Source organism: Atta cephalotes, assembly GCF_000143395.1.
Source record: "Atta cephalotes unplaced genomic scaffold scaffold00011, whole genome shotgun sequence".
In the NCBI taxonomy this organism is placed as follows: domain Eukaryota; kingdom Metazoa; phylum Arthropoda; class Insecta; order Hymenoptera; family Formicidae; genus Atta; species Atta cephalotes.
The window spans coordinates 360,620-375,892 of NW_012130075.1; the positions used below are offsets into that span (position 1 = coordinate 360,620).

A 15,273-nucleotide genomic window follows, 5' to 3' on the forward strand; every position below is an offset into this window, starting at 1 on the left:
ACGAATATTCGTGTCGTTTCGTAAACTAGTGACATACATGTTATCGTATAACTTCGTATAATAGTATGCTATACGTAAGTATTACGTATATATATATATATATATATATATATGTGAGTGCAGCGACATAATCTCTCCGGAGAGACGCTTTAATATGCGCGTCTCAAGTCATACGCACCCATACGAAACACTCGCGAGAGACGCTACGGAGAAAGTATATACTTTCTACAGCATCCGCGGGACTACCACGTTAAGTCGTTGTCGAGACGCTTCCGTTTACGCGATCCGAAACGCGATTCTTCATACAGGAGTCGCACTGTATGTCGCGTATTCTCGGCGAGATAAAAATTGATTTTTCCCTAATGGATATATCGATACATTTAGTAGCCTTGATTCTATTCAGTTATTTTTTGCAGCGAATTAATATCGAGTCGTGATACGGGCCTAAGATTTGCACTGACACGAAAAATATCGGTGAGAAACGGTACTCGCAAATAATAACTACCGTGCCACTGCTTAAGAGAAGCAAACATCGTGAAAGTATTGTTGTGTCACTAAATATTAAGCGTAAGGTACTTGTAACCGGACGCAGCCAGTGGTAGAATGAAAATAAGCGATTAAGGGCCATGTTCCCTCCGACAGAAAGATCGATCTGGGACGATTTAGGTCGGCGCCGTGAACAAGGTAAACAGGAAAAAGGGTCAGTTGGATCGGAAAGTCGTACGAGAGTCATTCTTCCCGTTCAAAATTCTCCGAACCATTAAAGCGAAATTAGAAACACAGACTTTTAGAATTAGACTGTTCACTTCGTCGTCATATTCGATGTCGAGCAGCATCTCTGCGATATGAGTGAGATATTCCACTTACACATATGTAATATAAATCCAGGGTTGCCATAAATTGGGTATCATAGAAAAATGTCAGGGAAATTGAAAATGTTCAGAGATCAGCGATCAGAGAAAAGCTAAGGAATTTTCTAGAAAATTAAAATTCTTGGTTTTAAAAAAAGTTTGATATGCGTACAACATATTCATACAGTTTTGACATACATATAAGTGCAGGTGGATTACAAATAAGAACAATTCAAAATCACTTTTATCTTTTTCTGTTACATGCAAAATAATCGAAGTGAGCAGTTTAGTTATAGTAGTTACAGAAGTCTGTCGTAGAAGTCTGTGACATGGCAATTCGCCGCGAGTCAAATACACCCGCCAGATGTTCCGCGGAAACGGGAAACGGCAACGAGTTTCTTTGATCGCGGAAGCACGGCAACGATCAAGCTTCCCTCGATGGCGACTCTTTGTGGTTCAGAGAGCTCGTAAAGCACTCGATGGTTTCCGCGGAAGGAAGAGATTGAAAGAGGAGAGGAGAGGAAGAGGAAGCACGCCGCGGTGCTAGGTACTCCAGTCGGCTTGACTTCTGGGGCGTAAAATTAGGCCTTCGGCCGCGGACATGAACGGTAATTCCTCTCCTCCTCCTCTGGGTTTCCTTTCCCTTCTCGGAAAGCCTCGAGCTTCCTGGGGGTCGTAAGCGCGCGCACGGATCGGACCTCCTCAGAGAGGCCGCTTTCTTGCCGCATGAAGGTATGCCGGCGAACGCTTGATGATGTTAACATCGCAAAAAGGGCCTCGGCTTGCTAGAGATCCATCTTCGCTTCTTACGGAAGTCACGAGACGTCGTTAAAAATCAGTAGATGCGCGGTAAATATAGTAGCGCGGAATGATGCGGCGACTTCTCGAGATAGGGACTCCGTAGAAGCACGCGAGCGATTCAAGAGAGGGGAGATTAGCTCTGTTTCTTGGTCTCCCACATTCTGAACTCAATCCAGTTTTGTACCGGAGTAAATCCTTCGCTGCGATACGGATCTAATACGATTTGTGTGCGAAGAGCACAGGTATCCACCTTGCGACTCACGACTTACGTCCATTCTACAATTGCGCAAACTTAATTGTAAGTGATAGTTGCAAGTTGATCAATCACATACACAGAAAAATGTCTGATTGGATTAATTTCAATTTTAATTGAAAATGGACGAATTAAAATTTTCTAGTTAAAATTCTAGTTGATAATTCCGGAATTCCGATTGATAATCAGAATTTTCTGGTTTGTTCACCAGACATTTTTCTCAGTGTGCAGTTGAATATTTTTCCTATAATCAACTATGATTAGTCAATCCTTACAATTACTTATAACTACGCTTACGCAATTGTAGAATGGACTTTACATAAATAGCTTTCGCACAAATGTTTATCTCGCAATTTATCGACTAGTATAAGCGCAATTTTCGCAATCGTCAATGAATTTTAACGAAACATAAAACCGTTGCTTTTCGGAAAGAAATCGTAAACCGTAGGATGTTCACAACATCGAGCGGCCGACCCGGCAAATCGATGATAATGATAGACGCTAGAGAAGCGCGAAGACGAAGGGGAAGTCGGTAGTCGTGATGATGTTTTGCTAGCCGGGGGTCATCCTTAAAAGCGAGGGCCTCCCATCCTTAAAGATGTCGGGCTTAAATGCGCTCGTAGCTACCGCTCGGTAACGCTCCGTACACGGACAGACGGCGGAGATGAGAGGGCGTTTCAAGCTCGTGAAAAGCGCTCTTGAAGGATCACGGGTGCCATTAGCTACGCGCTAGTCTTTAAGCCGCCGATTGGCTGGTGCAACGATCGGCACATCGAAGAAGAGAGTTTGTTAAATTAAAGACTTTACAGATTATTGAGCACCATTCATTCCACGCTGCGTTTTTCGCGCGCTTCGAGAAGTCGCATCATTGTGCGATCTTTGATCTACGGCGGTAAATTCTGTCGATAGCACGTTAGTCATACCTTCAGTCGATGCAGCCGTCGACGAACCACCAAGCTCTCTTTAACGATAATGCATTCTGGAATCTGTTCCTTATGTTCTGCATTTTCTCTCTTGGTAAACGAGCTGGATTTAGTCAGAATTAGAATGAGAAAATGCGATAACGCCCGTACTTCTTGTTATATGAATTATCCATTCCACGATAGTTTGTTAATTACAGCTTAATTATCGTTACAAACTTCGTCTTCCTGTGCTGCAAGCAAAGTGATTTGCGAAAGTATAATGTATAAGATATGCAACGTGCGCCATATAAGATTCAATTTCTTATATGGCGCACGTTGCATACAAAGTCGGTAAATTGTATTTAGAATTAGAGATAGTTGAAATATTGCACTCCGTTCTTTGCAAACGAGAAATTGCGGACGACGGTCACTACCGACGATTTCTCCGCGGAAATGCAAAGTAACGTCGTGAGCAGGTAGCGGAGCCTTAATTCCCGCATTGGGTAGAACCCTGCGGGAATATTCCTCAAGTTGGCGAGTGTTCGAAATAGCGCTCGATAAACTCGTAACATGGGAAAACATCGCGCTCTCGTGGAGAAGCACATGTCCCCGATAAGATCTACGGTATGCCCGGGTTGATTGAAATTACATTCCCCGGAATGAAATGCTCGCTGTAGCGGAAAGTAAGATAATTTTTTCCAGCTCTTCAAAGTGCTCGACGATATACGGCGATGATACGTTGTTGCATGATGTGTATCAAAGATATTCCTAAACATCTAGCTCGCAATCTGCGATCTGTGATTCGTCGAATCGAAAATTGTCTTCTATTCCTGGACAGAATTAAACTCACTCTTAATAGATCTGGTTCTTTAACTAGTGTATACTTTTTGCACTTAACCTTTAAATGGACAGATGGTTTAAAGTTAGTAAGGCGAAGTATTCAGAACACTTTAAAAACAATTTTAATTTTGTAGTATTTTTTAGGATATTATGTTATAGTTATTATAAATTTATATTAATTATATTCTTATAAGATAAAAGAATGTAAAAACAATGAACTTTAAGACAAAGCGATACTTTTTTTTTGTCTAAGACAAGATTTTCAAAGAAAACTTGGGGTGCGTAGCTACCCTATATCCCATCTATTCACTTAAAGATTGAAATGAAATGAAATTGATATATGATTGATATTTGGGACAAATAAGAAGGAAAGTTCCAGAGCAGTCCAGTGCAGCAATAGAAAACAAACTTAATGAGAAGTGCCTGAAGACGCTCACGCGTGACTACCCTCGTGGGATTTCTCCGTGATGGCGCGAAGTTGCGACAGTATACTTGGTCAAGGTTAATGACGCCTGCGTATTTAGCCATGACCTTGGCAAAGGATCGAGATGGAAACCTCGACCCATCCCGTACTCTCAAGCCCTCGGCACATCCTCCTGCCTGTCACGACCGTGACTTTCCTCGGATTTCACCCGTCCGAACCGCAAAGTGATCGTCGCATGCGGAGAATCAGACGAAGGCTAATGACGGCGGGAGTGTTGCATTGCGAGTTGCAACACTCCCCACGAGAAAGATGCCATGGAAAGAAATCGGGTTAACCTCTCGTCATGCTTGCACCTGTAATAGATCACGAGAATTTTCACTCTGGCAGATGCGGCTTAATGAGAGAGAGAGACTGGCTAGAACCTCTCTGGGAACCTCTCGAGATTCACGACGCACGTTGATAAATAGTTTGGAATAGTTTGCCTGTGATTAACCTTCGACTACAGCAATGGGTCATTTGAACCCAAAGAGAAAATTTTAGTTGATTATACAATCTATACGCTTAGTACTGTAGTTCTAAATTAATAAAAAAACTTTGAACTTATTATTATCAGTCGCTATAAGGCAGAAGTTCTTAGATTTACAGTCTGTACTTCAAACAGGACGCTTTAGAACTTAGGTGTAATAGTTAGATGTTATAGTTTTCATAGCTGTAAGTGGGGGTTAAATTTACTTCTGAAGATAGGCAAAAATTCTTGAATTCTTTTATTTTATACAATAAACGGTTATATATATAATGAGGAGGAAATCTTTATATAAATCGTGAAAGTTAGCATCAAATCGACCTTAACATTGATTGCAATAAAATGGCTCGCCAATTAATAGATTGGTACTTAACACCAATCATAACTAGCCGTTATTACTCGCACGCGAACGTAATCTTGCAACGTTCAATCGGGTTATTGGCCGCAGTAACGAGTACAATCTTAATCTCGCTCGAACGGATTATGCGTTGACCCTATTAATGACACAAATAGCCGATGCTATCGAAGGTCTTCGGTTTGAATCGGTTGCAGCTAGCCTGGCGTTAAATTACATCTGCAGATTGCACGAGAGACGCATGTAAACGCTAATAGAAGTCGTAATTTTTACTAACCGGCCACTCTCGATTGCATTATGTCGAATTTATATTTGCTTTCGATACCGCTGATTAGACTTTCTTATCGACCATTCGTAAGAGCGCTTTTACATATCTCGTCACTCCGAGAAAAGTTTTGAAATTTTAAGGGAATAACGATACTTCGCGAGTCATTCGAGAAACATGTTTCTTCAAGCCGAAGTCGCCATGGAGAGCCTCCATGCGTGGCAACAAAGGGCTTCATTACCGCGTCTCATCTTCGCCGATCTCGTCATTACGTTCCACTCGGCTCTGGAGCCGGCGAAGGCAATGCGATGACGAGGACGTTTCCGCGAGGTTGATGCCGTAGCACGCAAAAAAAGGGAAATCGTTTTTCAATTTCCACATTAGAGCCAATGCAACGCGGATTTCCGTTTAACTTCGACTGTTCGATTATCTGTTAATGAAATATGAGAGACTAATGAATATGAGAGACTTGAAATGAAAGTTTAAAACATCTTGTTTGATCTCATTTAAGCTTTTTTTTTTAATTAAAGGAAATCTCTTTATTTTTAAAACACCACTTGATAAATTATATAAATTTATTCGTTTGTTATTTTAAAAAGCGTTTACTATATAAACGCGGTTGGACGATATACGATTTGAAGTTTCCGTGGCTAACACCTGCATACCTGTAAGAGGGATTTTTTTAAGCGCAAGCTGCGCAAGAGCCGCAGTAGTAGTCTGTGTAGTAGATGGCAGCTGCAAAGGACAGGTGAAGGAATCTTAAAGCAATTTTAAAATTTATGCAATCCGAACCCGATCAACTTCCTCGCTAGATTAATGCCATTCCCGCCTTGCAGATGTATCTCACTGTCATAGCATAAAAAGTCCAATAATTTAAGCTATTTTCAGAATTAGAGAAGTCATTAAAGAAGCTACTTGGAATCGTTATGTCTCATTACAGATTTGACAAATGAAATAATAACGTACATGTAAAATTAAATCAGATTGCATAGCTTCGCGATCGTTCGATTTCCTGAACAGAAAACGGGAGGATTTAAATTATCAATTTTAAACTAATGAGTTACAGTCTTCCTGGAAATAAATGCAAGCAAATGATACGTTGGCAAACGAACGTTGTTGCGTGCGAAACGAATGGCAATTAACAGCTTCGCTGTCAACAAAATCATATCCAGACGTCGTTTCTCGCGAGCTCACGACAATTTCCTTCGCCATCTCGATTCGATTGCTTCGCACGAGCAGCGGAGATTCCGTCTTTAATCGAAGCGGCATCGAAGAAGCTTCTCTTCGGCGAAGAAATTACTGGAGATCGTAATAATCGGTGGTTTTAACCCGGGCTCCCGTTCGCCATGGAGTGCTAATCTCCAGGTGCGACAGGGCCATTAGGCGACGCTACTGCGATAATAATAATCTCCGTCGTTGTCAACATTGTGATGCCGGATTTACAGTTGTGGCCATTAAACAGCGATGGAGATTACTCTTCGCGAATCTTCTTCTCAGAACGCGATTTCTTATCCACCGCCCGATGATATCCCGATTCGTTACAGCTTATCATTCGTTGATGCGACAGCTTTTCGCGGAAGTGAATCTCGCGCCCACCACTTTTCTTCTCTCTTCTCTTCCAAAGGCTGGAAGAGGAGAGACTTTGATGGGACGATTCAAGGCCGTTGTTCGTGTGGAGTTTAGCGACTTCTCTTTCGCGTCATCGTGATTATGCCTTTCGCGACGTGCGAGGAGTTGCGATACGTGATACGATCGCCGGATGTAACGGTTCCCGAACGTGTTTTCCCGATTAAACGCGTGTATGTATACATACGTGTATACATCTACCGTGTGTGGAAACTGGTATAGATAGTTCGACGAGCTCGCTTGGCGATGAAATCGATACGATCTCCGCAGTCTTCTCTCACGAATGGAACGCGGCAATATTTTCAGATATCCGTTTTGCCTTTCAACTATCTTGTTTTGAAAAATTCTGCCTAATTACATTCCTCTTAACGTGCTAAATTGCATATATCGTGAAATGTGCATGAGTCGCAGTTAGCTAAGATCAAGTTAGCGTTCATCCGAGCAGAAAAGTCGTCGCGTGGAATGAAAAAAAAACTTGCGATGTCTGTCAGAGATTAGATCGCTAATTGATCAGAGAGGAAATCTTGAAATTGCGAGATGATCGTTGACCCGCATCTGCTTCTATCGCGCTCGATAATCAGCGTGCTCATGAAAACGGCTATGTTGTGGCGCGTGTTCTACTCGTCTTTTGTTCATCCAGGGAGACACATTAACTTTGCCTCTGTAACAACTAACAACCAGTAATTAGAACGAGATAACAATTCCGATAAGAGGCGATTATTTATTTGTTCTTAGTCGCGCTCGCATTTGCCAACCTACATATCAATAAGATAAATGTAAATAAATTAAGAAGAAAGTATGATCAATTTTATACATATTATTATTACATATTATTATTAATAATTAGTAACATTATAAAAAAAAACCAGTATCCACATAAAACTTTATTTTGTAGATAATCGAATAACATTGACGTATAAATTTATCCCGTGACTATTTCCTCTGCTTCTCTCTCTCTCTCTCTCTCTCTCTCGTTTTACTTCTTCAATAAAAACATTAAAAACATCAGAAATTTGGTGAGCAATAAAAATGACGGTGAAATTGTTCCGCACAAATTTTACAAGAGAGCTTTAGTTTTAATGCTGATTCTAAAATTCATTTTCTGCACAAGGATTTCTTACTTTCGCGCGGCATGCATAATGCACGGTAGTATCGTTTAAGTAAAAAGTGTGAGAAGAGTGAGAGATATTGACACGACATTCCGACTTCTATCCCATTTTCTCCATCATTGCGCTCTGTGGGATACCGCTGGATACAATGGCCACTAATGATGCTTACTTTGACGCCTGTCGAGCGGTCCTTTCGTACCATCTATCCCTTGACCCGGTGACCATCTCTCTCTCTCTCCGTCCCCTTTAACGGACCTCCGAAAAATATTTTTTCTCGCTCGAGAGTCCCTCGCCACGTCCCTTCCTTTCTCTCTAACCCTTAAACACGAACACACTTTCCCATTTTTGGACATAATGGATCGACTTCCCACGTGGACTTTCTGTCTTGTATACGCATTGATTTCCCTTTCGGTCACTGTACCTAGATTTATTGCGTCGTCAATTCTTCCTGTAGTTACGCATAAAGAAGTTAGAAGTGAGAACGAATATTCGTGTCGTTTGAAAACTGTGACATACATGTTATGTGATGTATCAGTCTTATGTCGAATGAAAAATAAGATTCAGAAACAGGAAAACAGGGTGTCGCGTTCTCGTTATCGACGCTATCGAAGCTCTGCCGTTTCCGAGGAATGCGCGTGGAACTTTCTTGAATGGCAAGCCCTTTATGTAATAATACGCACAACTGCTTTCACTACCGCTGCTCGAATTTAGGCCCGTGAGCATAAGTGCATTGCCCTGCGAGTTCACTTTCTAGTAGTTATTAGATCGTCGGATTACAGCGGGTTCGCGCTCGTGTAGGATTGCACTTCGCGTGTTCTCGATTTTTTTTCGATGTTCAAACCATTTAATTCGCATCAACGAAGAAAACGCCTCAAAGACACTTTGATAACTCTATTATCTAACGGCTGTACCTATAAATACAATAATTTGAAATTGCGCGAATTGTACACGTAACTCTCTCGCTTATGCAATCTTGTGACATCAAAACTGATAACGGTATTATTACGCATCGTTCGTGTTATTATGCGTGAAAATATCGTCCCATGAAAAAAATACAGTCTGCATCGCCTTACATTTTGTGTGACTACTATTTAATGTATCCTGTTTTATATTATAAATATACACTGAATACGTATAGCATGCATTTTGTATGTAGGACATTCTGGTTCTCCGCCATAATTGGTGGTAAAGTTTCGCAATCAAATCGCGGGATTCGATTCGCAATCAATCGCAATATCTCTGTTACATTACGCGGAAGCGTTTAATTTCACGAATCTGAGACTCCAATTCGCGATCGCAATTTGTTGTCATCCTGTTTGAATTTATGACAGCTATCCGCGGAAAAATTGAAAGTTTCGAGACTATATCGTGGTATTGCATGTTTCGTTGTTTCGCGCGTTTCGTTCTCTGTGTTCTGCGACACGAATTGGAGATGTACGTTATGTGCAACTACCGTAATGTTTTAGCACGGTAGAATAAAAAAAAAGATGATTTTTCCGCGAAGAAAATCATTCGGCGTGCCTCGTTCTCTGTAATCAGGAAAGCATAAGGGAAGAACGAAGCGCGTTATTAACGGAAAAAGTGAAAGCGACGGATTATTTTGCGGGTGTCCGACTTCCTCGTATGATATTGTGTTATTTGCTCTTATCTTTTCTTAACGTCTTTATTAACGATGCCGACCGGTGGGAACGAATTACAGCAATCGGCTATGGTGCGGACGTACACGTCAATCGTCCATAAAATAGCGATTACGCCTAAAGTTATGAAACTTAATTATTCGCTCGGCGAGACTGAAACATTTATACCTCACGCAATTAACGTTAAGGCTTCTGTTCACTCGTAATTACTATTTTAAATTATAATATCAGAAGCGAAAAAACACAAACACACAACAACAACAACAAAAGTTTTTGTAAAGTTTATGTTTGACTAGAAGTATTTCTTAATAAAACAATACATTTTGAATAGATTTATAAATAGGATTTCGGTAATTTCTTGTTCTTCATATTTCGAAAAGATATTAAGTCTTATTTCTATATTATTAGATATTAACAGTTGGTCATAGCTTATTTTATTTTTATGCATGATTTACTTTCAGATATACATTTATTTATTAATTAAAAAAAACAAAAGAAAAATTTTGTTGTACCTAATTATTGATCGATTGTAAGTGTTGTTTTCAAATATTTTAAATTTTCATATTAATATATTTTGCAAGAATTTTTTTTGTGCTATTTTCGCTTTTCTGATCTCATAATCTTGGATAAAATGATATGAGAATGAAGTTTTAACGAACGATCGGGTGAATGAATACGGTTGTAGAATGGCCGAATTATAAAAATGAAGATAAAAATATACTTTAGTATGATTATATTCACTTCTGAAAGATTTCGAATTACAAATGTGTTGCCATTATCTTATACGTCTATTACGTTACGTTTTGTTTCTCGGGTTCTTCGCTAATGCATCTCGTTTCGATTTTTCATATGCGACATGATTATTAAGATTAATGTACGATGTATTTCTCTTCCTCAGAGGTAAATACGCAACGGTGAGGAGATGCCGCGAGAGATCCAGCGGCAGGCAGTGGGCCGCCAAGTTTCTGAGGAAGCGACGACGAGCCCAGGAGCTCAGAGCGGAAGCGCTTCACGAGGTTGCCGTTCTAGATGCCGCGGCCCATTGTTCTCGTCTCGTCTCTCTTCATCAGGTCTTTGAGACCAACACCGAGATGGTGCTCGTCCTCGAGCTGTAAGTACAAGGACGTTTCTCAATCGCTTGTATACTCTCGTCGGAGTATCATCTTGAACGTATCCTTCGTATATAAAATAACGTTTATCATTTGGCTTTAGATTAAATCGTGAATAGTAAAAGATAGTTTATTGTTTAAATCAGTGATGCGCAATCTGCAGCTTATCGATTCATAGCTGAAAAAATAAAATTATTTTTTCTGTTTGTTTTTTTTACAAATAAACATGCGACTAGTAAAATTTTGCCTATTTCTGAAAATAATCCTCTGAAAATTATCTTTAATCTTTAACTAGGTAGATGCCCTCAAAAAATTTTATTTTTGTAATTTTTAATATTTTTATTATAGAGCGTTATGTATAGAGCGTTTATGTATAGAGCGTTAAATTTATTGTTTATTTTATTTACCCTTACGAGATAGAGAAAAGTAAAAGAGAAAATGTAAAAGTAATGAACTTTAAAATTTCTGGGCAATACTTTTTATTTTTTTCCAGAAGAAAATTTTTAAGATAATCATGTATAATTTTTGAATAAGGTTTTCAAAATAACTATGATGTAATGTACTATGATTATCTACTTTGATCGTATTCCGACTGTATAGTAACGAAATAAATTTTTAATATATCTGATTGTATATCGAAATACGATCCTATTTAAAGATTAAAAAAGATTGCATATCACTGGTTTAGATTATTTGTGCTGTGACGAAAAAAACGAAATAAAATTATATAATGGACATCGATATGATGGACAATGATAGCATATAACTTTCTATCGTAACAACTGTTAATTATTCAAAAAGTAGGACAAAAGTGTAAACTCGTGATTTAAACGTACGTATCAATCGTAAAAATATGTTACACTGGTTCGTCCGACGTGTAGTGCGCTGTGTATATTTGAATGAATTTATGGAACAAACTGACGCGCAAAAAAGTATATATACGTGCTAAACGTAAATATTGTGCAAGTCGTGCGAGACAGGTAATGTTTATTGTGACAGGGCTCCTGGTGGCGAATTACAAATGATACTCGACCGAGACGAAGTTCCAGAGGAACGGCAAGTCGCCAGATTACTAAAGCAGATTTTGGACGGGATAGCCTTTCTGCATTCCCTGAACGTGGCTCACCTCGACATCAAGGTAAGTGTTTTCAAACACTCGAAACTATATGGTAAAGACGGGCCTAACGCCGACCGGCTGGCCAAGGTGTGGCTTTTAACATCCAAAATTGCATTTGTGTCAAAGGACATAAATATATCCAGCGCACCGATTTCTCTCTGAGAAAAGAAAAATTGTTCAATTATAATATTAATTTTTTTTTTAATAATGCTTAAAATTTTCGATAATGTTGAATAGCAACTTTCTTGTCTGACTTTGAATGTGGATTGAAAAATAATCACGAACGAATATGTTGAGCGATGTATTTCATTGTTCGCGATAGTCTTACACTGTTAGATATTAAAGGAGCAATGGATATTAAAGGGCAACTCAATTCCTTGAATTAAATAACATTTTGTTTTTTAACTCCATGTGCAAAAATATAAATCAATCAATTTCTATGGTTGAATTGTTTAATTTCAAATTAAATATTCGTATTGACGTATTTTTAAAAAGTGAATCAGTGACTTCAGTGTTACATTTATAACTGATGTAATCATTAGGGAATATTTACTGTTTTTCAATAATAAAACACTGATTCACTTTTAGAAGTTATGATTTTTTGTAAATTCAATCTGCAGAAAATTATAACTTCTAAAAGTGAATTATTACTGTAAAACAGTAAATATTTACTGATAACTACATCAATTAAATATAGCACTAAAGTTAGTGATAATATACTGATTCATTTTGAAACAGCTTCGCTCTTAGTAAATAAACTAAATTTGAGTCTTTAATACAGTTTCGTAAGTTTAATTATTTAACTCCACTGTTTTAGTTAAATTAACGACATATTGAGGAACAGTACATGACTTATAGAATACATGATAAAAAAATAACATAAATTGATATAATTTAACAGTGTGCGTCACAGTTTTATCAGCGACAATAAATTCCTTCAGGTACCGTTTTTTGCGACTGCAAGATTGGGGAATAATCTGTAAAAATGCGAGCGAGATACTCGTCGTGATTCGCCTCTTCGGTATCTCTAGACGTTAAAAATAACAAGCCGAGTACGATAACGGGTGAAGATTGTCGCTCGTGCAAATAATTCTTATCTCATTTTTCTGGCGCACTCTTGGAGGAGAGTGCACAGAGAACAGAATGCTTCACCTGAGGCGTCTTTTGGCGCTCGGCAGGTAACTGCAAATTATCGCGATGGAAACAATAATACGAAAGAGCTGGCGATTTGTTCGATGCGATAAAGATAATTTTTATGAAGAACGATATCTCGAAAGACGAGGTGTACCTCCGAGCTTTATCAGTGAAATTATCGCGGTAAAGAGGAAGAAGAAACGGTTCACCATGTTCTCTTTCTCTTCCTCTCTTTCTCTTTTTTTTTCTTTCCGAAAAGCGTTTGTGAATCTCGACCAAAGACGCGTCCGGAGCATCTTTATCGCACTGAATCTCGGCGAGCTGTCGCTAGAAAGAAACTCTCTGGCAAGAGAGCGACGACATTTCGGGCGCCTCTGGCAATTTCTCAGCTGCACGGAGCTATGCATGTTCCGTATCGCAGTCTTCACGATCGACCTAGATCGTTATGTAAACGCATACGTGCACGAACACAGTTCTCTCTGCCAAATCGGCCGATCAGGGACGATCCTGAACGCCGACAGTATACGCCTTGCGTGACACGCAGTACGTTTCGCAAGACAGATAAACTTCTTAACGTTTTCTGCGAGGTTGACATTCTTGATTTTGTCATGTATCTTATTACATTTTCGCGAAAATATACATCTCTATACCTGAACTCTATGACTGAAAAAACAAGACAGTGAACTGTGTATATCTAATTGATTGTGTTGAATTAGAAAAACTTTATATTTTATAAAGTGAGAAGTATATATTTCCTGTGTTTATTTCGAGACGATCAATCAATTAATTGCCAATCAATTAATTGGAAATATACACTTATTCAAAAATAGATTTTTAAAATTTGATTTACAAAATAAAACGAAATAAAAAATACATATTAAATTTCCAATGGGAAAGTTATTTTTTTATTAATGATTTATTTATGAATAATTACGTATACGGATTGATTTCTTAGGCACTTAAAAATTAAAGTTTAATTATTTTTTTGTTAAAAAAAGTTCTAGATTTTAATTTTTTTAGTTTTTTACTTTTTCCTGACTCAGGAACTTTATATTTATATTTATATTTTTTTTAAGAAAATATCAAGTATGTCTCTCTCTCTCTCTCTCTCTCTCTCTATATATATATATATATATATATATATATATATAATTATCTGAAATAAAGTGTAGAACAATCAACAACGCACAATGTAATTAATAATAATGACTTTTAATTGGAGTGTAAAAGCATCTCAGGTAGTCGTTTACATAAAAAAGAATTAGTCGACTATTCTCAAGTTAATCTTGGTCGGCAAACGTAATTCTATCAGTAGAGCTACGCACCGACATTTTTTCACGTGAGCATTTTTGCACGTGTACACTTTTGCACGTGCACGCATTCACGTCTCGTCAAGAGACACAAAAGCGAAAGAGCATTTAAAATCGGTCTTGCATTACCACGCGGTTATGTCACCTGACACTTTGCGGTGGAAGAAATGAAAATAGATCGAGCCGCATATCATCGTATACTCCTCCATGATTCATCTAATCCTATACGCGCCTCTCCCTTCGACGTTTCTGAATTCCGTCGTAATCATCGAACCTGCGATTCACGGCAGCAAGCGATACTTCTTTTTTCACAGATCGATGGACAATGCATTCTATTAAAAAATCGATGACACGGACGCAAACACGTGCGCGGCCTACGAAATGATGGAACGCCACGAAACAGCTCACAGCGATGGAATTCCACCACGAATTGGGCGCGAATGGGACGTTTCTGTCCCACGAAATATTTTTGTATGCAGCGTCGAGGGCGTCTGTACGAAAATAGCCTCCCGTATTTCGCCGCCGTATTATGCTCGCTTCGTGACGTTTCGCGTCAAGTTCCCGGATTTCTCCCAGCATTTTCCGTGAGACTAAAAATAATTTTTCGTCGCAGGCAGAACTCCATTCAAGCGGCGTGATGTTTCATAAAAGTCGCGTAATTGAGCTGGAATGTCTTGCTTAATCTCAGGCGGGTGGATTTGGAAACCAGGAATAGCAGGAACTAAATAGTAGGAATCTTACAACAAGGTCTGGCCACTAGCAATTTTGTCAAAATAAGAGTGAGGAAAAAGGATATATATATCGTTTCTTTTTATATACGCTATCTTATTCTATAGTTTATATCGTCTTATTCATTTTAACTTTCTAAAGTTGACAAAAATAACAAGCTAATCAAAAGTTTGCCATCTAATCTCTGATAAAAAAAGTTAGAGAATGATAGAGAAATCTTATCATTTTGAATACATGGAATTTGTATTGTAAGATTCCTATAAGATCTGATTAAAATTCACTAATTTT

General features: G+C 38.6%; 1 protein-coding gene across 1 annotated transcript in view; it reads left to right on the top strand.

The window, feature by feature from the left end:
* LOC105627919 (serine/threonine-protein kinase 17B-like) overlaps nt 1-15,273 on the top strand; it is a 122,636-nt gene that overhangs the window by 80,639 nt on the left and 26,724 nt on the right. The window contains exons 2-3 of the mRNA XM_012209191.1: nt 10,485-10,697; nt 11,695-11,833. Of these exons, the coding sequence (XP_012064581.1) occupies nt 10,485-10,697; nt 11,695-11,833 (352 nt within the window). The remainder of the gene's footprint in view (nt 1-10,484; nt 10,698-11,694; nt 11,834-15,273) is intronic.